The 27,427-nt window shown below is 43.5% G+C and overlaps 1 protein-coding gene across 1 annotated transcript in view; it reads left to right on the forward strand.

The window, feature by feature from the left end:
* LOC124615277 (transmembrane 9 superfamily member 2) overlaps window positions 1-27,427 on the forward strand; it is a 141,519-nt gene that overhangs the window by 66,234 nt on the left and 47,858 nt on the right. The window contains exons 6-7 of the mRNA XM_047143032.1: window positions 1,368-1,491; window positions 4,609-4,748. Of these exons, the coding sequence (XP_046998988.1) occupies window positions 1,368-1,491; window positions 4,609-4,748 (264 nt within the window). The remainder of the gene's footprint in view (window positions 1-1,367; window positions 1,492-4,608; window positions 4,749-27,427) is intronic.

Raw genomic sequence — 27,427 nt, forward strand, 5'->3', positions numbered from 1 at the left:
TTCCTGCACAGTGGGACCACTGTACATTTTATTCATTACGTTGTATCATCTAAGTCTAATGATCCCCTGAAGAAGGATTGGTAGAAGTGGCCATTTTTCTTGGGCACCATAGCTCCAAAACCACAGCCCTTCGGATTTTTGCCAGTGGAGATGGCTGTAAGGCAAAGTCTACAAAAGAAAAGTGAACACAGTTGTTCACTTGATTATGAATAGGCTGCCCTCGTCAAAGAATGCCAATATGACCCCAGTATTACTACACGTGGTATTGTCAAGAGAATTTCAAAGTGCATTGAAGTCAGAGGTGGACTTTATGAAACTCAGCTTCGAACTTAATTTTTTGCCTTTGTTTACTAAGGCACAAGAGGGGTGGTACTGGTGTTGCGCTTGATGATGGAGGCAAGGTGTAGACAAATTGAGATACTGTCATTCTCAGAAAAATAGGTGTATGTATAGGGAAAATGAGTAACACACAATATGTACAAGAACCAAGAGGGAATAATAAAACTAGAAGACCATGGGGTAAATGCTTGTATTAAGGAAGATGTAATCCTTCCCCTTCTGTTCAACATGTACATCAAAGTAGTAAGGTGGGAAATTAAAGAAAGGTTTACAAGTGGGATTGAAATTCCGTATTAAAGAATATGAGCGATTACATTCATTGATAATGTTGCTGTCTTTAGTGAAAAAGAGGAAGAATTATAGGGTGTATCGACGGGAATGAACAGAATGTAGCTTGAGAGTAAATAAAAGAAAGGCGAAGGAAATGAGGTTAGTGATAATGTAATGCCAAACGTGAGGATGACTATACGTAGTAGACAAAGTGAAGGAATTCTGCTGCGTATTGTGCAGAAGTTTTCAGTGAGCTGACGGGGAAAACCTAAGAGGGATGTTCCCGAGTTTGGTTTACCAGGTTATCAACTAAATACTAATTTAGTCACCAGTGTTACAGATCTATGGTGGAAGGTCCACTTAGCATGTGTTACAATGTGGAAAATGTTTTGAAAAAGAAATCATGCGAAATACTCACAATGAAATCACATTGGCACATGAAATGTAACATCCATATGAAAGATCTTGGGAGTAAAAGGACTTTTGGACAATGCTGTAGGTGACCTACAAAGGTGTAGAGTAGTTCTCAAATCGAAGGTTTATTTCTATTTGCAATTTTTGTTGATTCTTTCACAAGTGTGGATATAAAAAGGATTTCAGCATGATTGTAATATTTATGTTTCTCTAATATAGTACATAGAATAGCTCTACTTCATAAAGTATTAGCATTTTTGTACATTCACTGTTCTTAGATTTCATTTGCCTTTTTTCATATTTTTCTGTTTGGTCATCTAAACAAAGCTTACTTTTACCTTCAGAATATGCAGACTAACAGAAAAGCACACTATATTTTCAACCATGTTGATTTGCAAATCACTTACCACAGTCCTGAAGGAATGGATTGGGACATTGGTTACCAGGATAAAGCTGGCAGAATTATCTGTAAGTAGTTCTCAGTCTTAAATAATCATGTCATACTTGTCACAAATATTTTTCAGCTTTGCCTGTCAGGCTGGCATTATTCATTGCTGCTAGGTTTCAAATGGGAAATGAACCACTAAGTGATTGGGCAGTACTTTTATTGCGTGTTTTACTGAATCATTGAAAATTGCTCTAGTGGGTATTTTATGTACTCAAGAAATTTTGTGCATCACCTTTAATACTTTGTTGCGTGTGTAATTCTGAGTACAAGTTACAGTAGATACTTAACAACAGCCGCAGTATTTTCCTGTGTTTGTCAGTATGGAACAACCAATCAATGGTGCAGTAATTGATGATTATAGCCATTTGCGGATAATTCTTTTTGAATGTTAATGCTCTGTGAGCTTCATTTTGAAACTGTTGAAGTAAATTGGCTTTCTGTAGTACTTTCGAAACATATTTGCAGATTCAGTAGCAAAACATTGTGATGTTTATCACTGACTTAAAATATGACATACTTCATTGACTCATTAATGACTATAAAATGTCAAATAACAATGCAACATGCAGAGAACAGAGACTTGCATTCAGGAATAACAGTTTCAAAGTCTGGCCCTCCTTTCCTATATCTCACAGTTTCCTAAAATCACATCAGTTCAGTGCAAGGGTAGTTTATTTCTTCTCCCACCCTTTTTCTAAATTAGTTAGTACTGAACCTTTAATAGGTTTAGTGTTGATAGTGCATGTTATTCTTTCTTTTGTCACTTCATTAGTTCAATGTAACTTCTTCTCCATTGAAAGTAAAATTAAACCAATAATTAATAGATCACTAACCGTCAAACGGTGGTGTTTTAACAGTAATCTGGCGCGAGCGCGCGCGCGTCCACACACACACACACGCACGCGCGCGCGCGCCCACACACACACACACACACACACACACACACACACACACACACACACACACATTATTATGGTAGTGCACCAGAAGCAAATATTTTATTTGGAATAATGTTTTAATTGTAATTTACATGCAAGTAAATGTATAACACTATTCCATCACTAATTATCAGTTCCTATCCAAAGCTTTGCAAAATCCAACTGTATGCCCCATTTTCAGTGGTTGTGGGACAGAATACTGAGTGGTGGTAAGAAGTGCTTATGTTTGATTCATACAAGATGTTTCTAAAACGGATGTAAAAAATGAGAGGGCAGGTAGAGTGGGTCATAACAAGCAACTTTCACATAGCAACCTATGTCTGCATCCCTTAGTGTTTGCTTTAAGGTTTCATTTAACAGCGTCACACACTGCTGGGAAGATAGGCATACATCCCACCATCAGTGTCGAAATGGTAGTAAGTATTGCAGGCAGGACAATGCCGCAGAGTTTCTTCTGGTAATTGCTGGGATGCGAAAGCATTGTGTTTGGTGCTGCAAATGCCTGTTTGATACGATGCCGCATAGAGGGCAGCACTTGTACATATGCAGTGTCTGGTTTGCCCTCGTCAATGTATCAAGAAACAGGAACACTCTTGTGTTTGCTACTGTGCGGAGCAGACAGGAAATAGAGAGCTTTTCATGGGAGGAAAGGGCACATGTCTGCTGTGCTCACGGGATGATGGAGGGAAATGTATTTTACATTCAACGGTTTCTGAGTCGTTAAGTGCCAGATCCATGAATGTTCACTGCCATCCACAGGTCCCAAAGAGAGACAGGTGCTGTTGAGGTGAGTTTTCCACCGAAAAGGTGTTGTAATGGCACGTGTGCATTTAAGACCTACATCGAAACCCAATGCATTCGTTTTGTGATACAGGTGTGAAGGGTGGATGAATGTGGTTGTCAATGCACAATGATTACACCAGAGTTTGAATAGAAGGCATTAGCACTACTACAAAACACACCCTCAACAATCTTACAGAGTGTTGCCCGAGATGTGGATGTAAGTCATTCCATGTTCTTGTGTGTTTGGAATGAAGATGATTTGTGCCCTTACCACCTTCAGAAAGTTCAGTTCCCTAACTGAGAAGATTTTCTGTGTTACTGACTTCTGTCAATGGTTTATGGAGAAGTGTGCCATTCAACCTGAATCCCCACACTTTGTACTTTTTACGAATGAGGCATCCTTTGTGGGGGAGGTGTGTTGAACAATCACAATTAGCATTCGTAAGCCTATGAAAATCCACATGCCTTCTTTGTTTGTTGTCACCAAGAGCACTTTGTAGTCTGCGTTTGGGTTGATTTGGTAGATAATAATCTGACTGGTCCATACTTACTCCCCCAACGACTGAACACAAACGGATACTTAACCTTCTTGAGGGAAACACTGCAGAGTTATTGGAACATGTCCCTAATACCTGTGAAAGCGCGTCTGGTACCAACATAATGGTGCATTGCACACTTAGCTCATGCTGTGCAAAATCATTTGGATGAGACCTCTGCTGAGAACTGGATAGGGAGTGATGGGCCAGTGGCATGGCCTGCACGCTCCCACCACTTGACGTCTCTCGATTTTTTTTGTATGGAGACACCTGAAACCTGTTGTGTACAAAACACCTATTAGGACAGGTGAGTAGCTTATAGCACGAATTGTAGCAGCCTCAGATACAGCCCCACTTTGCCAGGGGAGATTGAAAGGGTATGACAATTGCTCAGATGTCATTGCATGACAAGCATTTAAGCAGGAGGGTGTAATTTGAGCAGTTTTTGTAACTGTTTGCAATTAAATGTCATAAAATGCCCACCCCACCTCTTTTATGTTGACGGCACAAAGTAATGAAAACATTGCACTGCAGACATACTAACATGTCGACTCGTATGGTAGGCTTGCCTTGCTGGCAGTGTGTGACACTATTACATGATGCGTAGTGCTGGATGCTAAGGAATGCAGATATGAGTTGCTGTGTGAAAGTTGCATGTTATGACCCACACTACCAGCTCTCTCATTTTTTGTATTTATTTTAGAAACACTGTGTTTAAAGATGGGGTGAGACTAATCAGTATAAACTGAGTGGAATTTGATCATTGTAATCAATGTTTAGCAACCTCTATTCGTCAAAAGCAGCAAAGAAAGAGGGATAAAGATTAGAAAAACTTGTACAGGAACTGATATTACTGATAAGAATGTATCTCTTCTTACAGCGGCAAAAGTAACTCCCCGGAGTATAAAGCATCCAAATAACAAAATTGACTGCTCCACTAAAGAGCCCATGGAAATTCCAAGTGAATGGAAGAAAAATCAGAAGTTATCTATACCATATACATACAGTGTGAAGTTCATGGTAAGTCTGCCAGTTAAAAATGAGCTAGCTTTGAAAGCTATTGGCTGTAATATATAAGTTGTTAATGAATTTCTATGTGTAGACTTTTATGAATTTCTACATGTAGACTTTAAATATTGTTGTCAGAGAAACAGTATCATAGTTTAGACTTGTCAATGTTAGCTGTAACTGTGGCCATGGTTGTGAGATATTAGTAAAATATTAGAATTTGGATTAACTGTATGAAATTAAGGAAAGAGCACATCACTCTCCATATTTCACAAGCAAACTATCATCTACAGGTAAAATGTACAGGAAGATTTTAAAAAGTTTGATACTTTTAACTATGTAAAAAAGAATAATAACTGCAGCTGTCTTACTTTGCACTCTCTCTTCTTACTCTGATAGCACTGTTGAAATCACACACTTGTTTCCTTCATTCTGCCATCTTCTCCTGTCATCTGGCGTAATGACCACTTATTGTATGTTCTATTGCATCCTCATGCACCTGGGATGAAAGTCAGCTATGCACTTGCTATTTGCTGTTATTGTTGTAAAAACATATCTCCAATATTATGTTCATTTTTCAACAATTTTTTGAGTATGGTGTATCGATTCTACATACAGGTGGCAACTGAAATACAGTGTAATATAACAGTAATCTTTAGCTGTTCTTGGACTGCACTTAACGTGTATCATATCATCCCAAACTGTAAGAGACTTTATTGTAGCGCCCTTGTAAAGCGTTTAAAGAAAATACTTGAACCACTCATGACTTATTTAAAATATTCTGGCTCTTATATTATGCAGAGACATTTCCAGTTCTTTAAGTAAGCCAAATTTCTTCCCATTTAGAAGTGTATGTTACACTTAAAGGATTTTGGTGCAGTTCAGTTACTGGTAGTATGTGTCCTGCATCACGAAAGCATCACGAACATACTTGACTACCACTGATCTATTGAACAATGGAGTCAAGGATGGAATAACAGTAATATTATGAAAAAGATTGATTGCTACTCATTGTATAGGAGAGGCACTGAGTTACAAACAGACACAATGAAAAGAGTGTTAGACATTTAAGCTTTTTGCCAAAAGCCCTTCTTCCAAAATTGGACACACACACACACACACACACACACACACACACACACACACACACAGAGAGAGAGAGAGAGAGAGAGAGAGAGAGAGAGAGAGAGAGAGAGAGAGAGAGATGACCACTGTCTCTGACCTCTGTGGCCGGACTGCGGACAGAAACTGGACCTGATGGAAGCAGCTATCTGGCGTGGGTGGTTAGGGTAAGGAGGCAGCATGGGCCAGGGAGGGATAGAAATAGCAGGGTAGGAATGGGGTAATAGGTTGCTGCTTATGAGAGCATGCAAGGATATGGTGAGGACAGGGTAGGGCAGCTATGTACAGTCAAGAGGTTTGAGAGCAGAAACGGAAATAAGTAGAGAAGGGGAAAAAGACAAGTGGCTGCATTCCCAGAATACAAGGCTGTTTAGTGCGGGAGTGGGAGCAGGGAAGGGGATAGCTGGTCAAGAGATAGCAGGACCACCGATTGCTGAACACTGCTCAGCACAGTGTGATTCGCTTCAGTGACTGATGCGTAGCCTGCACCATTTAGATCCTTCCTATTAACACTAGCTGTTCTGAATTGTGCAGGTGGTTTCTCTCCCTGAAATATATCCTACTTTCCTGTAACCCTCTGGCCTCAACCTTCGTAAGTCCCTGTCCCCCACTTACCTATCCCCTTGCTTTTTCCCACTCCAGCACTACACAGCCTTCTATCCTGTCAGTGCACCCATTAGTCTCTTTCTCCTTCTCTTCTTCTTTCCTTTCCCGGTCCCCTTCTCCCCCTCCCCCAAATCTCTTGACGGCACATAGCAGTCCTACCCTGTCCCCACCATACCCCTGCACACTACCTCAAGCAGCACTACACCTTCTCCCACCCCTACCCTGCTACCCCTCTCCCTCCTCACACCATGCTTGCTCCTTAGCCCACCACCCATGGCAGGTTGCTGTTCCCATCAGTTGCAGTTGCAGTTGCTGCCTGCAGCTCGCCCACAGCGACCAGAGACAGTGCTCATGTGTTTGTGGATTGCATTTATGTGATTGCTTATGTGTCTGTTTCCTACTTTGGAGGAAGGCTATTTGGCCAAAACTTAAACATCTAGCAGTCATTTCATTGTGCCCGTCTGCGACTCAGTATCTCCTCTATAGGGTGAGCAGCAGTATTATCATTTTCATAATACTGATCTGTCAAAGTTGCTCAGTTCTTAAGGCATCTTAATGATTATTGTATCTTACTTCAAAATTCCTCCTCACATGTTTTGTATATGTAGTGTCACACGATGTGCGCTTTATCTTGTAGAGCCCGATGTGTCATACTTAATAGAATTATTTTTCAGATCATTATCCACTTTGCATTCCAATACACTTTCCATTTTAAAACCAACTGTGATGTTAAACTGCTGCAGGAGATTAGCTTTGTTTTGTGAGATGCTGCCACTCTATTTTTGTATTACTCTTTGCATCTTGGTTATTTATATTTAAATAACATAAAAAAATTATGTTGTTTGGTACACATTATGATGGGGGAAATAACAAAAAATTAATTTTGTATGTACAGTAAAATTCTTATTGCAATTTGAAGTGTTTCGTTGTTAGCGCACAATTTTTATGCATGATGTAGTGCATGTCTGGTGTTTTACTAAACATGATCTTGGAAAATAACAACTTATTTTGTTAAAACCAAGTGCCCGTATGGGGTTGCTGGTCCCTCATTGGGCGCCTCCCTGAGTGGCAGATAGGGGAATGTTCTCCAGATATGGAGGGTACCAGGGAAATGAAGTAGGTGGGGCAGACCAAAGCCAGTAGGTTTGAGGGCCAGTGGCTTGGAAGAAAGGCAGAGGAGCCCCCAACGATCAATTGCTGCCTTGCAGTCAGTAGAGGGATCTACAAAGGCTAAGGATATTCCCCTGAAAATGGAGCCAGCTACTTGCGAGCTGTAAGGGGCAATCCTTCAGATGGTTGAGCAGAAGATTAACAATATTCCCCTTAAAAAGCATTTGTTGCGAATGCTAACAAGGGAATAAGCCGGACAGATAATTTGATGACGACCCAGAAAACAAAAAAAGGATGAGTGATGTGTACGTAGGAAAATGGAATGTGCAGAACCTATACCAAGCTGGAGCCCTATGCCAGCTGCTAAAGCGAGTAAGCAACTATTGCATAAAATTATTGGCTCTCCAGGAAATTAGGTGCAAGAGAAGTGACATAATGAACTCTGGATATTTCACTATCTTCTATAGTGGCTGGAGGGCAAATACCTTTGGTACAGGTTTTGTGGTTGCTAAAGGACTGAAACATGCTGTAATGCACTTCGAAGTAATCAATGAACAGATGTCCATGTAAAGATTAGGGGAAAAATTTTTCAACATAAGTGATAAATGTACAGTCTTAGACATAAAAACTACAGCCGGTCGGCCGCCACAGAGACTAAGTCAGTGTCGTTCACTTAAGGTAGCCAATAAAACAGACCGCCCCTGACAATGCTATGTCCGGCAATCTGCACGATCTGGCAACACTGTAAGATGCGGAAGTGTCGGGAGGAAGGGTTGTCTACTTCCGAGATGTTGTCATGTTGTGTGAGCCCATGGTTTAGTGGTAATCGTTGTGCATTCTAAGCTTATAGTCGCGTGTTCACGTCCAAATGTACACACACACACACACACACACACACACACACACACACACGCACACACACAGATATTTCGGCCTTCGTCTAAAGTTATGGATCTTATTGAACATTGAAGATAATTTGCTTCACATTCTACCCACCAGTATTACCAAATACTTTCAGAAACAATTCCCCAGGACAGCTCTTGGCCGCGGTTTGATCAGAACAGCTTACGCTCGAGCGTTTCCTCGCGCTGCAGCAGCTACTGGCCACCAGCCATACGCCACCCACCACCTGAAATTGGGTGTTGCCCAGGTGAACTCGGTGTGACGCTGTCCGTGTGTGTCTCAAGTGTAATTTTCGAATTTGAAGTTCTAGTTGTCATCTTGCAGTTGAGCATTGGATTTTACCTACTTGAAAATTATGAGCTATGGTTAAGTGTTGTAAAATTGGATCACAGGTGAAAAAAGGTATAACATCTGCAACACAATATTCATTTTTGTTATAATAAAGGGGAGAATGCAGAGGGGGCAGTTTGAAAGATTTGAACTGCGTGTGGAGCAAGTGCTTTTGCGAAAAATATGCCAAAAAAAGATATTCTTGTTTCAGCAAAGATCATTCTGGCATGAATGATTTTCCACATTAAGGAAGTCTGGACTACTGATATAAGTAATGAATTACCATTTAACCATCATGTGACATTTGCATTCAACAGATAAGGTTCAGAAGTCTGTCGTAGGAGTACTGCATGCTCTAATTCGAAACAGCAAAAATCAATGGAGAGACTATTATTGCAGTTTTGCTTGAACATTCATCAGGTCACTCATTGAACATTCCTATGCAGTACTTCAGACTTTATTCAGTAAGTCGTCAGGAGGTGGACAGAAACGTCAAATTAAGATTGCTTTCCGAGTCGTATTCAATCCAAAATGAGGTGGTTTTAAGGTAGTTGAGTGTTCTAGCAATTACACTTTGATAATTCCCATATGAGTATTCCGATAGCCAAAAGAACCCATTAGTGTGAAACCATCAGCAACTACATTAATATCACACTGCAAGAACTCGAGACAATACGTGGTCTCTTCCCTTCGCTGGGTAACCTCTTACTGTTATTTAGGATTCTCTCTGTCCTAGGCGTAATGCAAGTGGAACTTCACATTCATGATTCGCTTTCTGCTATTCTTGACAAACATCAGCAACTTGTAATCGCTGCGAGTAACAACTATGTGGCGGTGATAGTACAGGTTGTCAGTGGATGTGGCGGTGTTATTCTGTCAACCTGCTTACAGTTTGTGGTGCACATTATCTAGCGGTGACTAAGTACAGACAGTGTGGTGGCATCATCACTTATCTTTATTTGGCATCAGCTTGAGTAATGTGATTTAATGAACACAGTACTCCGTTCACAAGCTGCTAATGATACAGTATGACTACAGAGATCATCATGCGGGTATTACATTAATTCTGCAGTGAATTGCTTGACAAATATTGCCATCAGCTATGCAGCTGAAATGACTCACTACACAGGTACTCTTTGTTGCACTTGGTTAAGTGATCAGCTCGCTGCAATCTTGCTTCTACTGTTCGTAAATACTTGTATACTGACCATTCGTTACTTGACTAAATATGTGCTACAATCTTATCTGCATGTATATGACATAGGTTAGCACCATCACAAAGCAATGACTAAGGAATGGATGCCGTTAGTCCCGTTACCTAGATGGCAAGACATATGTTCGAAAATCACCTGTATTTCCTCAGAAAACAATTGCATCTTAAATATCAAAGGACAGACGTCCACACTGTCACAAGACGTTGAAATACAGGAGTGGAGGCAGATGAAAATTTGTGCCCTACTGAGGTTCGAACCTGAACCTGCTGCTTACTAGGCAGATGCGCTGACCATTGCACTATCGGGACACAACGGCCAACCTCCTTGCAGGATCTATCTACACATGCTCCGCGTCAGACGCAAATGTCCATCTTTGCCACATACACCCCCCCCCCCCCTCCCCCAATTCGATATATTACAAGTAATTACACTCTAGCCCCTAAACCTAGTTACAGAAATACGAATAAGACTCATTGACATATAATGAGGATATTCCAGCCCTTGTCACCCACAGGTTTGAGACAAAGCTATAGTCACTTCAGAGGTCACTCACAGAACAAATCAGTTGGTATCCTTCCTGGTAGTATAACTGAAACTCCCCCTTGCGGGTTCGGGGATCAGAATAGGCCCGCGGTATTCCTGCCTGTCGTAAGAGGCGACTAAAATGAGTCTCAAATGTTTCGGCCTTATGTGATGGTCCCCTGTCGGGTTTGACCTCCATCTTTCTAAATTATTACGAAGAGCGAGCCAATTGGGGACGGGCGCCTTACATGGTGCACTGTATCCGTCGTGCATTGAGACCTTTAGCCAACTTTTTCGTCGTTGCAATGGTGTCCCGCTCGTTTTCCGTCTCTTGGGCGGGGATACGTCACTTTGTGCGGTTACCACGCTGCACTCTGCAGTGTTGCTTTTAACTGCGACGACGACCTTGGACATTTTTGCACCTAAGATCCAGCACGGTAGCCAGTCCGTTGTGGTGGGGCCGCCATGTACCCTCTTGGTTGTAGCCCCCTGACAACACAGGGATCGCTCTACTGATGCCTGCGCCGTTAACTCCCCACGTATGCCAAGGAGTAGATGCCCATCTCCCTGGGGCATCGGGACTCCCGGCACTGGCCATCCTGCCAGGTGGCCTTTGCTGTGGCTGGGTGGCGCCCGTGGGGAGGGCCCTTGGTCGGAGTAGGTGGCATCAGGGCGGATGACCCGCAATGAAGCGTGGTACATCATCTCTCGCTGGCGGCCAGCCGTCAGCAGTCTCTAAGCGTTCCAAAGCTCACTTTAAGGCTAATGTGTATGACCCCAAATCGTTCCCCTCCCTGGCCACACCACGGGAGGAACGAAAGGCTATAAATGAGAGCGAAAGATATTCGCCCCGGTATCTCGTCTGTACCAGAGCTGACGGGGAATCGTTTGTGTCTGTGAAGCCTCAGTTCTTTGTCGAACACTTAGAGGACAAGTTCAGGGAGGTGGAGGGCTTGTCCAAGATGCGGTCTGGATCGGTGTTGATAAAAACGACATCCTCTGCCCAGTCACAAGACTTGCTAGCTTGTACGAAGTTGGGGGATGTTTCTGTTACTATCACCCCACATAAAAGCTTAAATATGGTCGAGGGAATTATTTTTCACCGCGATCTCCTTTTACAGTCCGATGACGAGCTGCGCGCCAACTTGGAGCGCCGAGGTGTCCATTTCGTCCGGCGCGTCCACCGGGGTCCGAGGGATCGTCAAGTTGCCACCGGTGCCTTCATCTTGGCCTTTGAGGGTGACACGTTACCTCAGAAGGTCAAGGTGATGGTGTACCGTTGTGATGTCAAGCCGTATATCCCTCCCCCGATGCGGTGCTTCAAGTGTTGGAAGTTCGGCCACATGTCTTCACGCTGTGCTTCCGACCTCGTCTGTCGTGATTGCGGTCGACCATCCCATCCTGATCATCCCTGTGCGCCGCCTCCAATCTGTGTGAACTGTGGTGCGCACCATCCGCCTTGCTCGCCAGACTGTCCGATTCTGCAGAAGGAGCGGAAGATCATGGAAATCAAGACTCTCGACCGCCTGACGTACACTGAGGCGAAGTGGAAATATGATCGGCTTCATCCAGTGCGCATGACAGCTTCTTATGCCACAACTGTCACTCCTTCTACAATTCCATCCGCTCCAGTCAGCTCTCAGCGTCGAAGTCCCAAACCTGCCCCCTTGATGGTGGGGGGCACTAAACCTCCTGTTGCTCCTGCTCCATCTACTTCAGGAGCAACACCCCCCCAACCATCGGGGACATCAGTCCCCCCTTCCCAGCCGGAGAAGCGTAAGACTTCTTCGGCTACTCTCGTAAGGAAGGGGTCCCTTGGGGACCTCCCTTCGCACGTTCCGACCGGTTCCAAAGCCAACAGCCGCAAGTGGCTCAAACAACCGCCAGGCCCTGGTCGTCGGGACACACGGTCGTCGTCTGTCCCTGAGACTGACCCAGTGACGCCCTCCCAGCCTGAACCACCCAAGGCGCAGTGCGAGAAGCAGAAGAAGAAGAAACTCCCCAAGGCTACCGACATTGCGGTGGCACCCATTCCACCGCTTCCTACAAGCTCTGCATCTGAGGATGAGGTGGAGATCCTGGCGTCCGCTGAGGACATGGATCTCGCCAGTCCCTCGGACGCATTGGCTGGCTGTCGTACAGGTGGTGACTCAGTAGCAGCAGGGGCCCCAGAGGCGTAATCTGCCTCCCCAGTTCCTTCACGCCTTTCCCATCCATGGCCAATACCATCCTCCAGTGGAACTGCGGCGGTTTCTTCAACCATCTAGCTGAGCTCCGCCAACTTATCAGCTTTCATCCTTTCCTTTGCATTGCTCTGCAGGAAACTTGGTTTCCAGCAACGCGAACCCCCGCCCTCCGTGGCTATCGGGGTTATTTTAAGAACCGGGCAGCTTATGAAAGGGTGTCTGGTGGCGTCTGCATATATGTCCTTAACTCTCTTCACAGCGAGTTTGTACCTCTACAAACAGCTTTAGAGGCTGTCGCTGTTCGGGTGTGGACGCCACAGGCTATTACCGTCTGCAGTATTTACCTTCCACCGGATGGTGCTGTCGCGCAGCGTGTCCTGGCTGCTCTGATAGCCCAACTGCCGCCACCTTTCTTGTTGCTGGGCGATTTCAATGCCCACAACCCTCTCTGGGGTGGGACTGTCTCCGATGACTGTGGTCGGGCCGTGGATCATGTGTTGGCTCAGCTCAACCTTAGCCTCTTGAACACCGGTGCTCCCACGCATTTCAGTGTGGCCCATGGCTCGTTCTCGGCCATCGATCTCTCTCTTTGCAGCCCTGGACTTGTCCCATCCCTCCACTGGAGAGTGCATCCTGACCTGTGTGGTAGTGACCATTTTCCCATCTATTTGTCACTGCCCCAGTGTCATTCTTCTGGGCGCCTGCCCCGCTGGGCTCTACATAGGGCTGACTGGCCGGCTTTTACTTCCGCTGCAACCATTGAGTCTCCCCCACAGGGTGACATTGACGAGGTGGTCCGTGTTTTAACCACGTCCATCATTTCAGCGGCCGAGGCTGCCATCCCCCATTCTTCTGGCCTCCCTCGGAGGAAGGCTGTACCCTGGTGGTCGCCGGAGGTTGCTGAGGCTATTCGCGACCGTCGGCGGGCTCTCCAGCGTCATAGGCGGCACCCGTCTCTTGAGACCCTCATCACCTTTAAGAGGCTCCCTGCCTTCGCCCGTCGTCTTATTGCACCGGTGTCCCGGTGTAAGCAGGAGTGCTGGGAGAGGTATGTCTCATCCTGGGCTCCCATGTCTCCCCCTCGCTCGTGTGGTCCCGGATCCGGCGGATTTACGGATACCAGACCCCTATGGGTGTCCCTGGGCTCTCCTTGGACGGCGCTGTCTGCACGGATGCTGCCGCCATTGCTGAACGGCTTGCCGCGCACTTCGCTCAGAGCTCTGCGACTGCATCCTATCCCCCCGCCTTTCGCTCTCTAAAGGAGCGAGCCGAGCGGACGCCGTTCTCATTCCACACGCGTCGTTCTCATTCCACACGCGTCGTTCTGAAAAATACAATGCTCCTTTCAGCGAGAGGGAATTCCTCGCTGCCCTCGCCGATTGCCCTGATACAGCACCAGGACCAGACTGCATCCACGCGCAGATGCTGAAGCATCTCTCCAGGGACTGCCAGAGGCACATTCTTGCGATATTTAATCGCATTTGGAGTGGAGGCGTGTTCCCGTCGCAATGGCGAGAGGGTGTTGTTGTCCCCATCTTGAAGCCTGGTGCGGACCCACTGGCGGTCGACAGCTATCGTCCCATTACCCTCACCAACGTTTTGTGCAGATTGCTCGAACGTATGGTGGGGCGGCATTTGTGTTGGGTCCTTGACTCGCGCGGTCTCCTCGCTCCATCCCAGGGTGGCTTCCGTCGGGGCCGGTCTGCCATGGACAATTTGGTGCGGCTGGAATCTGCAATCCGTATGGCCTTTGCTCGACGTCAGCATCTCGTTGCTGTATTTTTCGATCTGCGGAAGGCGTATGACACCACATGGAGGCATCACATCCTCGCCACGTTGCATGAGTGGGGTCTTCGTGGTCGGCTCCCGGCTTTTGTTCAAACCTTTTTATTGCGCCGCTCTTTCCGAGTGCAAGTCGGTGCCGCCTGTAGTTCATCTTATATACAGGAAAATGGGGTCCCGCAGGGCTCGGTGTTGAGCGTCTCCTTATTTCTAGTGGCCATTAATGGTCTGGCTGCAGCCGTGGGGTCGTCGGTGTCTCCTTCTTTGTATGCCGACGACTTCTGCATCTCATTTAGCTCCGCGACTATGGGAGTCGCTGAACGCAGGCTGCAAGTCGCCGTTCGCAAGGCAGCAACATGGGCTCTGACTCATGGTTTTCAGTTCTCTGCAGCCAAGACTCGAGTTATGCACTTCTGCAGGCGTTGGACGGTCCACCCTCATCCTGACCTTTACCTCGACGGCCACCTGCTTGAAGTGGTGGACACTTGCCGCTTCTTGGGACTCGTGTTTGATGCCCGGCTCACATGGGTTCCTCATATTACTCAGCTGAAGCAAAAATGCTGGCGGCACCTCAACACCCTCCGCTGCCTTCGCCACACGTCTTGGGGTGCAGATCGCTGCACGCTGCTGCGATTGTACAGAGCCCTTGTGCAGTCCCGGCTTTATTATGGGAGCCTGGCCTATGGGTCTGCGTCACCCTCAGTGTTGAAGTTGTTAGACCCCATACACCACTGTGGGGTTCGGCTTGCAACTGGCGCTTTTTGCACCAGCCCCGTGGATAGTCTACTGGTGGAGGCCGGGGTTCCCCCGCTGCGGATTCGCCGCCATCGGCTCCTCGCCGACTATGCTGTCCACGTGCATTGCTCGCCAGGCCATCCCAATCGTCGCCTGCTTTTCCCTGCCATGGTCCTCCATCTGCCCGAACGGCGACCTAGGTCTGGGCTTTCCGTAGCTGTCCGCGTCCGGTCCCTGCTGTCGGAACTGGGGTCATTCCCTCTTCTGCCTCCCTTCCGGGTCCGTGCACCTACGCCTCCCTGGTGTTTGCCCCGGCCGTCCGTCCGTCTGGACTTGGCACAGGGACCCAAGGACTCGGTTCCGCCTGTGGCCCTCCGTCGCCGTTTTCTTGCGCTCCTCGCCTCATTTCCGGGCTGTGAGCCTGTCTACACTGATGGTTCCCTGGTTGATGGTCGCACTGCCTACGGTTTTGCTCACGCTGCCCATGTTGAGCAACGCTCCTTGCCGGCTGGCTGCAGTATTTTTACTGCAGAGCTGGTGGCCATCTTGCGCGCTCTTGAGCATATGCGTTTCTGCTCAGGTAGGCCCATCGTCATCTGCAGTGACTCCCTGAGCAGCCTTCAGGCCATCGACCGCTGCTATCCCTCTTCTCCTCTGGTGTCCTCTATTCAGGAGTCTGTTTCCGCCATTGCCCGTTCTGGTCGTTCGGTGGTCTTGGTTTGGATGCCAGGTCATGTTGGCATCCCGGGGAACGAACGTGTTGACAGGCTGGCCAAAGGGGCGATCGACGCCCCAGCTTTGGAGATCGGCCTCACAGCTTACGATCAGCAGCTGGTGCTGCGCCGTAAGGTGCTTGGGGTGTGGTCTGCTGAGTGGTGAGCCATGACGGCGCCTAATAAACTGCGGGCTGTCAAGGAGACGACCGATGTGTGGCGCTCCTCCCTGTGGTCTTCTCGCAGGGACTCTGTTATCCTGTGTCGGCTGCGCATCGGCCATACATACCTGACGCACGGCCATCTTTTGCGTCAGGAGGATCCCCCCTTGTGTCAGTGTGGGTCCCGGCTGACGGTCGCCCACATTTTATTGGAGTGTCCCCGACTGCGCACCCTCCGGCAGTCTTTTAATCTCCCGGGCACTTTGCCTTTGGTTTTAAGCGACAATGCCTCCGTGACTGATGACGTTTTAAATTTTATCCGTGGTAGTCCTTTTTGTTGTTCCATTTAGGGAGATCCTGCTCCTTTCCCTTTGTGTGTCTCTTGTCCTCGAGTCTCTCGTATTTGGTTGCCGATTTTAGTGTGTCGTCGGTTGGTTGACTCTTTCCCTTTTTTTTTTGTCGTGGTCAGTCAACCAGTCTCCGATCATCTTCTTTTGTTCCGTTTCTTTTGTCTGGTGTCTTCGTGTCTGTAGTGTTTGTTGCCTAATTTGTGTTCTTTAGTGCCTGGGGGGGGGGGAGTCTCCTTCCCCTTGGGGTTTTATCTGCTCCGCGCCTTAATGTCGCGCCTGTTTTTGGAATGGGGGACAGATGACCTTAGCTGTTTAGTCCCCCTTAAACATCCCAACAACCACCACCTAACTGAAACTTGGCAACAATGCAGAATATGTTTGGCACCTCGTGACTGACGAGTTACTTCCTTGATGGCATGGAACTATCCTGCTAAATTCACTTGATATTATCGTGTCATTTCCGTTGAATAATGCGAGTGATTTTCTCTTGAGATGTGATATAATGATATCAGTTAATACTATTGAGTCCACGAAAATTGTTCCACAAGGGAAATAGAGCTACTCTCCTCTCGTAAGCTGCAATTTATCAGCAATAGCGGCTACTGGACCAATAAGAAAGACACATTGGCCACACCTCTTCACTAGCTCCGAGGTAACGTGCTTGCCTACCAGGTACAAGTGGCTTTTGTTCGCCTTTTGAGACTTGCTGAAAGCCATATTTTTAATTCTTTTGTAGCAGAGCTACAAGCAGACAGATAGAAACTCAATAAAGGAATCGTAAGATAACGCAGGGGTAAAATGCTACTTTCAGTACCCCTTACAGTGAAAACCTTATGGTATTGCAGAATTCATAATACCACTTTTGTTTTGTACTGACATATTTTTTGTTGTTGTGAGTTCATAATTTTATCTATGAACTGCCACATTTTCATAATACTTGAATATGATATAGGACATAAAGTAAATACAGACCTTTTTGAAGTAAAAAGTTGGTAATATCCTACTAATTCATGTTAAAATAGGCACAATCAACTTCCAATGTTATAATAAGATAGACTGCCATCATGATGTTTCTGTAGTAAATTGAATTTAATTTGTATTAATATAGTGAATATTTTAATTGTGTTTCCATTTAGTTTATTGAACACAAGAGTAATCATCAAAGAGAAATCAATCAGCAACAGTATATTCTTTCACAATATGTGAAACAATCTGACAATGCTAAAATAGTTTACAAGTTCTACACCTGTAGAAACCTATTGGTTCTAACGATGTCATTAAACCGGTGTAGTTTGAAGAGCATTTTCTTGTAGGAATGAATTGGCTTGACGGCTGACCGATCAAGAGCGGGAAACGTATAAGTTTAAGAGTATACGATCAGAGGGACAAGTGCCTGAGAGATGACTTCCCTATCAATACCAGTGCCTAAGAGGTGATGTCCCTATCAATCTCCTGGATAGTTTTGTTTCTCCGATCAACAGCCTTTCATTTCTTCTTAGGAAGTTAACAATAAAGGCATCATAACTCGTCTCCAGTAACAGTACTGCATAGGAATGTTCAATGAGTGACCTGATGACGTTCTAGCAAAACTACAATAATAGTTACTCAATTGATTTTTGTTGTTTTAGATTAGAGCATACAGTACTCCTAAACCAGACTTCTGAACCTTGCGTGTTGAATGTAAATGTCGCATGATGGTTAAATGATAATCCATCGCTTACATCAGTAGTTGAGAGGTTCTTAATGTGGAAAATCATTCATGCCCGACTTCAGGTGGCGGGTGGTGTCTGGCCAGTGACTGGTAGCCACTGCAGCACGAGGAAACGCTCGAGCGTAAGCTGTTCTAAACGTGACGCAGCCACGAGCTGTCCTGTGGAATTGTTTCTGGAAGTATTTGTTATTACTGGTGGGTAGAATGTGAAGCGAATTTCCTTCGGTATTCAATCAGGGCTGAAATGTTTGGGAAAAAAATATACAGTTGGACGTGAACAAGCAACTATAAGCTTAAAATGCATGACGATTACCACTAGACCATGAGCTTACACAACACGACAACATCTTGGAAGTAGACGACACTTCCTCCTGACACTTCTGCATCTTACAGTGTTGCCAGATTGTGCAGCTTGACGGAATTAGCAGTGTCAGGGGCGGCTGGATTTATTGGCCACTTTAAGTGAATGACTCGAACTTGGTCTCTGTGGCGGCCAGCCCGCGGGCAGTTTTTATGTCTGACTGTACATGCATCCACAGAGGAGACAGATGAACAACAGAAGGATGAGTTTTATAGCAAGGTAAGGCAGTTGGATGATCAGGCTCCCAAACATGATGTTAAGATCTTAATAGGACACTTGAATGCAAAAATAGGAAAAGAAGAGTCTTATCAGCCAACTATAGGAAGAGGCAGCCTCCATGAAATATCAAGCCTCCATGAAATATCAAATGACAGTGGAATTATGGTTGTAGATTTTGCTCTAAGTAAAAACATGAGTATCAGCAGCACTTGTTTGACACACAAAAAATACACAAAGAAACATGGACTTCACCATATGGACAAACTAGAAATCGGATAGATCATATATTGATTGATTGGAGGCATGGCTCGGACATAGTGGATGTTAGCCGCCAATGTGGAGCTGACTGAAATTCAGATCATCATCTAGGGAGAATTAAATTAAGTACAGGCAAAGGATCTCACTATTTAGTAAACAAAAAGGCCACAAACAGAAGAGGTTTGACATTAAGAAACTGACGTTAGAAGAAATACAGAGAGCATATCAGATGAAAATAGAAGGGGGCATTAAGAACGGTTCGGACACATCAAATGAACATATAGAAATAATGTGGAAATGATGTAAGACTGCAATCCTCGAGGCAGCTGGGGAGGTTTTGGGACACACACGGGCTCAAAGGAAGACAGATTGTTTGAAGAATGTGTGAGAAGAATTAAGGAGCATAACATAGCATGAATGAAATTATCATAACATAGCATGAATGAAATTATTTCAGAGAAGAACTAGAGCAAATCTAAATAAATATACTGAGAAGCAGCATATAGCTAAGAGGGGTTGCAGACAGAAGAAAAGAGCATGAGAAAACAAAAAATTTGGAAGAAATTGAACAGCTGGGAGAAGAGAAGCAAGTAAGTGAAATGTACCAAAATATTAAAGAAGGTAAGGCCATATTTCAAGTCAGAACAAATATATGTAGTAGTAAAGAAGGGTATTTGATAGAGTTGAGTAATAAAATACTTAACAGATAGGCAGAATACTTCGAAGAGTTACTGAACCCAGAAGTAGAAGGCTTAGAACAGGAAGAACTGGCAGAAATAACTTATTATGGACCAGAGATCTTAACACCAGAACCCACATTGGAGGTAGTGATACAAGCAATTAAGACCTTAAAAAAACAACAAGGCACTTGGAGAAGATCAGATCCAGGAGGACTTCTCAAATATGGTGGGGAACCACTGTGGAAAGCAATACGTAAATTAATATTGAGCATCTGGCAGGAAGATAGCGTGCCAATGGAGTGGAAAACGGCTATTATGTGCACCATACATAAAAAAGGAGATGAATTAAACTTCCAGAATTACCCAGGAATCTCGCTGCTAAATACTACATGTAAAGTGTTCTCCAAGATCCTCACTAGGAGGCTTACTCTGTATGCGGAAGAGAGAATTGGAGACTATCAAAGTGGGTTTAGATGAAATAGGTCAACAACTGACCAAATATTCACATTACACGTACAACTTGAAAGATGTTACGAGCATCAAATAAACATACACCAGCTTTATATCGGTTTTAAAAGCCTATGGTAGCATCTCAAGAGTGGCATTGCAGAATGTGATGGAAGAGGCTGGAACACCTAAGAAGCTCGTTAAACTTACTATGATGACACTCAGTGAAACCAGCTGTCAAAGTAAAAATAAAGGGCAAAATCTCCAGAGAAGTGGAAGTGAAGAAGGGCCTAGAAAAAGTCACAATTCAGATATGAGTTAAATAGAGGAGGAACCATTTCTAATTGTTCACTGCAGTACCTAGCCTACACAGACGATGTGGCATTACTCACACGAAACACTGCTGTGTTGGCCGATGCCTATCAACAACTGGAGAGCAGTATAAGGGAGCTTGGCGTGGTTATCAATGTCGAAAAGACCAAATATATGGCAGTGACAAACCAGCAAAACCAACCAAATCTCAGGACAGCTGAAAAGGAGTTTGGAAGGGTGAGAGACTTAAAGTACCTTGGACTGACTATCACGGAGACGAATGACATCATCAGTGAGGTGAAAGCTAGAATAACAGCAGGCAACAGTTGCTACTTTGCCACACTGCCTATGCTTAGGAGCTCACTTCTATCACAAAAATCTAAAATCCTCATTTACAAAACAATTATAAGTCCAGTTGTTATGGATGGTGCTGAGACATGGACCATGACTGCAAATGGAGGCAGGATCCTTAGCATTTGGTAGAGAGAGATTCTGCGTAAAATATACGGCCCAATACGTGATTAAGAAGGTTGGCACATCCTTATAAATGCCGAATTAGAACAACATTTTGAAGAACCTGACATTGTCACTACCATTAAAATAAGCAGGCTGCAGTGGGCAGGACTTGGGGTCAGAATGGAGAAAGACAGAACAGGTTAGAAGATTTTTTTATGGCAAGGCTGGAGGCAGATGATGGAAGGGACGTCCCAGAAAGAGATGGGTGAAGAGATGGGTGGACAGAATGGAAGGCGGAATGAGAAAGCTGGTTGTCAGAGGATGGAGATGGAAATCCATGGGCCATATAGAATGGCAGGATATTGTGATGCAGGCCAAGGCCCTTCAAGGGCGGTAGAGCTGAGGAATAAGTAAGTAAAACCAAGTGCAACACTACACTTTGTGCACCTGGTCTGTTCATAACCTGTACATTTAGGGATACTGCATGTAATCCTCTTGTTAGACGATGTTGGTCAGTAACCAGTTTTATCTTAATGTACAGGTTTTGGTGGCAAATACTGTGTGCCACCTATGTGTTTGTTTTGTAATCGTACTCTCATCTAATTAATGTCTTGTATTATTACAATCAGACACTCTTGCATTTAGTTTGCATAATATTTCTGCCAAGTAAAGCTGAAACTCTGCTGAATTCGTTGTTCTCTCGGCCCCCCCTCCCCCCCCCCCCTCTCTCTCTCTCTCTCTCTCTCTCTCTCTCTCTCTCTCTCTCTCTCTCTCTGTATGCCTTTCCTCACTACTTGCCTTCACCAAGAATAAATGGCCTGTCAAGAGAAATGAACTTCCTGTGAGATTTATTGTATCAGTGCAAATGTTGATGCCAAATTTACTACCTTCCCATCACTCTTACCTGACCACAGAAATGTTGGCTCCGCTGACGGCAGCTACATGCTTTACCAAATACCCATGTCCCTTTTTCTGTATTCCTTCACATCTGGCATTTTAAAATTTGGAATTTGACTTCTAATAGTACCAAGGCTAAGGATACCCTCTAGGTGCAAGTACTCGAACAAAAGAATTGATGTAAAGTAATTATCAAATAGCAGGTGGTAATTCTGATTTCTTAGAATATTGCTTGCTAGAGGTTATGATATTCCTTCCTGTCTCTCTTTCTTTTGCTGCCTTAGTTCTTTTGTATGAACAGCGTGCAATTTTTTAAATTTTATTTGTCCCATATAATGTATATAGTTATATATCATGCCACGTCTACCCTGGTCCTCTATGAATATGGTTCTGGAAAAACAAAATTCTTTTGCCTTGATAACACACAGAAGATATAGCAAAACTTTTCAAATTACCTTAGCGTTTCTATTTTCCTAGGCTCATAATGTCATTCTGAGTGTGCACTTGCATTTAAACACATTTCTTCTCTTATAGTAATGTTAAGCACACCACCACTTACATATGCATTCTTGTAATTGCGGATATCTGATAATGACGAACCAGTTAACAAAAAATATCTTATCGCTTGTAGTGACAAACTAGAACTAACTTCTCCAGCATAGAAAGAGGGAGACAAAAGAACGTACAGGAAATTATGTGAACCTTTGCCATACTTTATTGTAGGTGCTAAAATGCATTTAATATTCAGATATTGCTATAATTTATTGCTATGCGGGAATCAGAAAAAGCAGAGGTACTACAACATATAACTATGTCTTAGAAGTCCATACCATCTTCACTCCCCTCTCTGTTGTTCAAGAAGTCCTCAATTTCATAGGGCTTTAAATCTACAGCTTTTCTGTTAAACAAGTGCCTTCAGTGATTAAGTTAATGAGATAATGTTTTAAAGAAGCTTGTAACAATATTGGATGTCATAAATGAACTAATTGGTTTATGAGAACCATACTTATGCACTGTTGCATTTCTTTGACAAGGAAATAACTTCTCTTATACATGGTGCCCTAAAATTCCTCTTACAAACTCCTAGGACTAGAGGAGACTGAGTAGACAATATTTTGAGCTGGAACCCCTGTCCAGGAACAAATCTTTCCGTCCTACAGCTGTTTGGAACTGTTTTCCAGGCACTTATATAACAGGGTTGTCATATTGGGGATGCATATATCCGATCGGCTGATGTCATTTGACATCTGTCCAACCCCTCTGACCTGGTTCGAACCTCATTTACATATGTTAGTGTTAGAGCAACATGGTTGAGTATACATTTGCAGAATACACCTACATGATCCTTCTGTATGGCAAAGCTCACAGTAATTGAAGAGCTGCTTGTTGCCTTTATCAAGATCGTTATCCACAATGTCTGATGCTCATAGCATACCCTTTTCGCCACAATTACACAAGGGCTTCAAGAAAGGGCTACCTTCACCATCAGCAGGGGTGACTGTGTTGCTCCAAGGAGATGCCACACACCAGAATTGGAAGATGCTGTACTGTAAACAACTGTGTTTGTGAAAACTGATTAAATTTCCCTTTTGTTTCTTTGTTTATTAATAAGTGGAATTGTAAAACAAGTGACGTACTGGGTCACCGCTAAGAAATTACTTGTAAAAGTGGCTACATTACCAACATGTTTTCAAAAGGTTGTAACATGGAAATAGTACATTTCCAGACATGGGTTCCAATTCAAAATATTATCTATTCAGTCCCCTCTACAAGTCCCAGAATGTTATAAGGGGAATTTTAGAGCACCCTGTATACTTAAAACGATATAATTTCATAATTAAATCTAACAAATTGTATAAAATAGAAATATCTTATTTTTGTTCTTTGAAAACTGTTAACAGTAGATGCACGTGTTCTTGGAAAACAAATGACAAGCAGTTGCATTGAAGCCATAAGATAGAATCACTAAGAACTTAGAAAGACAGGGGAATGTTGCAGCACTGCTAAAATGTGTGTTTCATGTTCTAAGATTCAGTTGGTATGTTGCAGAACTGCAACATGGTGAGCCAAAGAGTTAGTGTCATCCTTTTTATCTGATGACCATTTCTTACACACAGTTTGTGAAAGGGAGTAATTTAAATTATTGACTTTGTAGGGGCTGTGGTTTTTCCTTTGTGTCGAAGCATGTTTGCTACGAAGCATAACTTTTCATCCTTAAAGCTTAGCATTCACTGTAACTTGAGTTGTGTCACATTCTGTGCATTATGTGCCATCAAGCTGTGTACTGTTGTGCCTTTGGGGCAGTCCTATAAATGCTGCTGGCCTGTAGGATGGGTACTGTTAACAACTAACACTGCGAAAGCCTGTACCTGTCATCATGATTCATACTGGCCTATGGGCCGACAGCATACGAAAGGCTGCCCAGTCAGGTACAGCAGTATGTTTAGTGGCTGAATACACATAGTGCAGTAAGTTACCTTGGTTGCCTCTGGGCATCACGAGAAGAAAACACTACTTCACACTAATGGCTTCTACATCTACATCTACATACATACTCCGCAATCCACCATACGGTGAGTGGTGGAGGGTACCTCGTCTCCCTTTCTGCAATATCAGCCAACTGGAATGAAAATAAAAAGTACTATCAATAAAAGTTGTCAGCTCGTGCCTCCAAACTGCTACCACACAGCCAAAACGTATGTGATATTGCTCACAAACTGCTACGAGAAGAATAAAATTATAGTGGAAAAGATCTTGAAGAAGACGGTGATGATGAAATCATGTATCCAAAAATATGTCATTGATGAATTAAAAATTTGTTGCTCCGGTAGTAACAACAGGTACACAGAGTGAGTATAGGATGCCAAGTAAGAAAAATGTAAAAGCCACAAAAAGTTAAGCATACTTTATTTATTCAGTGACTACATGTAAGGTCATTGCATGTCTGGACTGTGTAGGAATTTCCTCAGTAGATTCCTGTTAAATTGTCTATACTTTTATTGAGAGGGTTTACTTTTGATGAATAGATAATTTGGCTCTTCTGATATTGTGGAATGCCAGCTGACTCTAGACATTATATTAATGAAATTTTACAGTTCTCAAACTGAAGACTGCAGCAATTGCACTAATTGACTACCTGGGTAAAGGGTCCATAGTTCTTCAGACATGTTTGTGGGGTAATGTGCAAGATGTGTGGTTTACAGAGTACAAATAAACAAGTATGAATTGGCTGCAACCTTATTAGTATTCACGCATTTATAAAAGATCACTGTAAGAATATAATGAAACAGAATGAGATGAAAAGTACATGGCACATAAACTTCTAGCAAAATTTAATTCAAACCAGTGGAAATTGTTACATTGTTCTTTAATTAAATAGTGGATCTCTGTAAAGCTGTAAGTCAATTGCAATAAAATTGTAAGCATGAACATTTTCACTGAAATTGCCTGTTACACAATTTGTAAAATATATGTGTGTTATTTGAAAAACACTGCATATGCTTTAGTTATTTTTCATTTAATTTTTTTCACTCTATTTTTTCGCTCCTCTAGATTTCTAAAAATTTCTACCCATTGTCAGATTTAAAGATTGTTTCCTTTACCTCCTGAGTGTGACTGTATTATACAGGCAATATAACTTAGCTTTCATGAGAGATGGGATGCGAGGAGAGGAGGAAATGTAGAACTGGAAGGCTTTATCGTGTTTTTACTCAGTGCCAATCTCAGCAAACAATATCATCCTCAGTGGCAGTGTATAGTAATATCCTGTAATTTATAGGAATAAAGAGTTCAGTTTAAACTATATAAAATCTTTTAAGTATCATCGCCTTTGTGTGTAAAGTCTGATAGCCTAGGAACACAGGTACATTTTTGGTTTATATGCTTTCTGGACCACAATAGTAGTATTTGTGGCACACTGGGATTTCTTGCATCTGCTTCCTGCAGCACCTCAATAATTGCCAGCTTATGTTGTGAATATAGTAATGAAAGAATGGTTTCTCATTCAAACTGAGTAGCTCTTACAAAAATGCTAGAGAAATTACACTTTTAAGAGTTCTGCTAATTCCCCAAAGACCTGAAGAAGAAGAAGAAGAAGAAGAAGAAGAAGAAACTACATTTCGTATGTAATAATTTGACTGTTTGTTGCAGCTGTTGATTTATGTTCACCTCTGAAGGCAGTTTTATAACATCACTTTATATTTTACTAACTAGACTAAAGTAAGTTTTAACTATGAGGGTCATTTGGAAAGTAAAGTTTTTTTTTCCTATAGAAATTTTTATTTGATATAATTAAACAAAATTTATTTTACATACAGTTTGATATACAAGCTGCTACTCTACATAGCCACCATTGAAAGTTAGACACTTCTACCGTTTCACCAGCTTTTTTTATGCCTTTTTGCATACTCAGGTGCCACCAGTTTGTTAAGCACTGATAGTTGGCTTATCAACACTCCTTTAGTGATGTCCACTCAAAAAATCATTTTGTTTGGGTAATAAGTGATAATCACTTGGGGCTAAATCTAGACCAGGGATTCCTAGGGATCGACATAAAGGAAAACTGATTTTGGGGGTCGACGAGGTCTCAAAATCGACCCCTATTAAATTAACACAAGTTCTTATTTAAAACTTTCAAGATAGGTAGGTACTGTATTGTTTATGTTGTGTTACGTGTACTAAGAATAATTAATATTTTTGTAGGAAGTAGCAGCTGTTTTAAGTTAGCGGACCATTATGAATAAGGGGGTTGATCTTAAAAGTAGGTAATTTGGCCATGGGGGTCTGAGGTAAGGGGTCACTTGTCTAAAATAGTTTGGGGATTCCTGATCTAGACTGTATGGCGGATGGTGAAACATTTACCACTGAAACTGCTGAAGCAAGTCCTTTGTCCCACTGCATGCAGATGTGCATTATTGTGATGAAGGATGTCTCCATTGGTTAGCATTCTGCTCTGCTCGTTGTTAATGGTCCAGAGAAGTTGTTCAAGCACTTGACAGTAGGCCGCTTTATTTGTGGTCTCACCTCTAGGCATGTAGTCGATGAGCAGGGCCCCCTTATAATCCCAAAACACTGTAGCCATAATCTTTCTTGTCCCTGGAATTTGTTTTGCTTTTTGTGATTTTGTTGAGGATTGTGAATGATGCATTCCATTGACTGGTGCTTTGTTTCTGGTGTGATATGTGATATCCAAGTCTCGTGACAGTATGATTCAAAAATTCATCACCATCCTTTTCATAGCAACTAAGAACTGTCAATGCAGCTACGATTTGCATCAGAAGAAGTAATGCTGGGAAAGGTATGTTGTTACCATAGAAAACCGTCTTTTCACAGTTATAGGCCAAGCTGCATTGGATTTACAATCACCAGCAAGAAACCAGTTTTCCTGGTGTCAACTTAGATGGCAATGTTCATACTGACCATAGTGTTATTGCAGAATGCTCTGAGGCACACTTTGCTTGAGCATCAGCATCCAGATACTATGCTGCAACTTGTATCTATGCAAAAGATTGAAGGAGGGTAACTGCATTAGAGATCAGAAATGAACTCTGTATATTTGCTGTAAATTTACCAGATGGCCCAATGATGTCATCTCTGAGATTGCCATCTATGTACACT

Source organism: Schistocerca americana, chromosome 5, assembly GCF_021461395.2.
Source record: "Schistocerca americana isolate TAMUIC-IGC-003095 chromosome 5, iqSchAmer2.1, whole genome shotgun sequence".
Taxonomy (NCBI): Eukaryota; Metazoa; Arthropoda; class Insecta; order Orthoptera; family Acrididae; genus Schistocerca; species Schistocerca americana.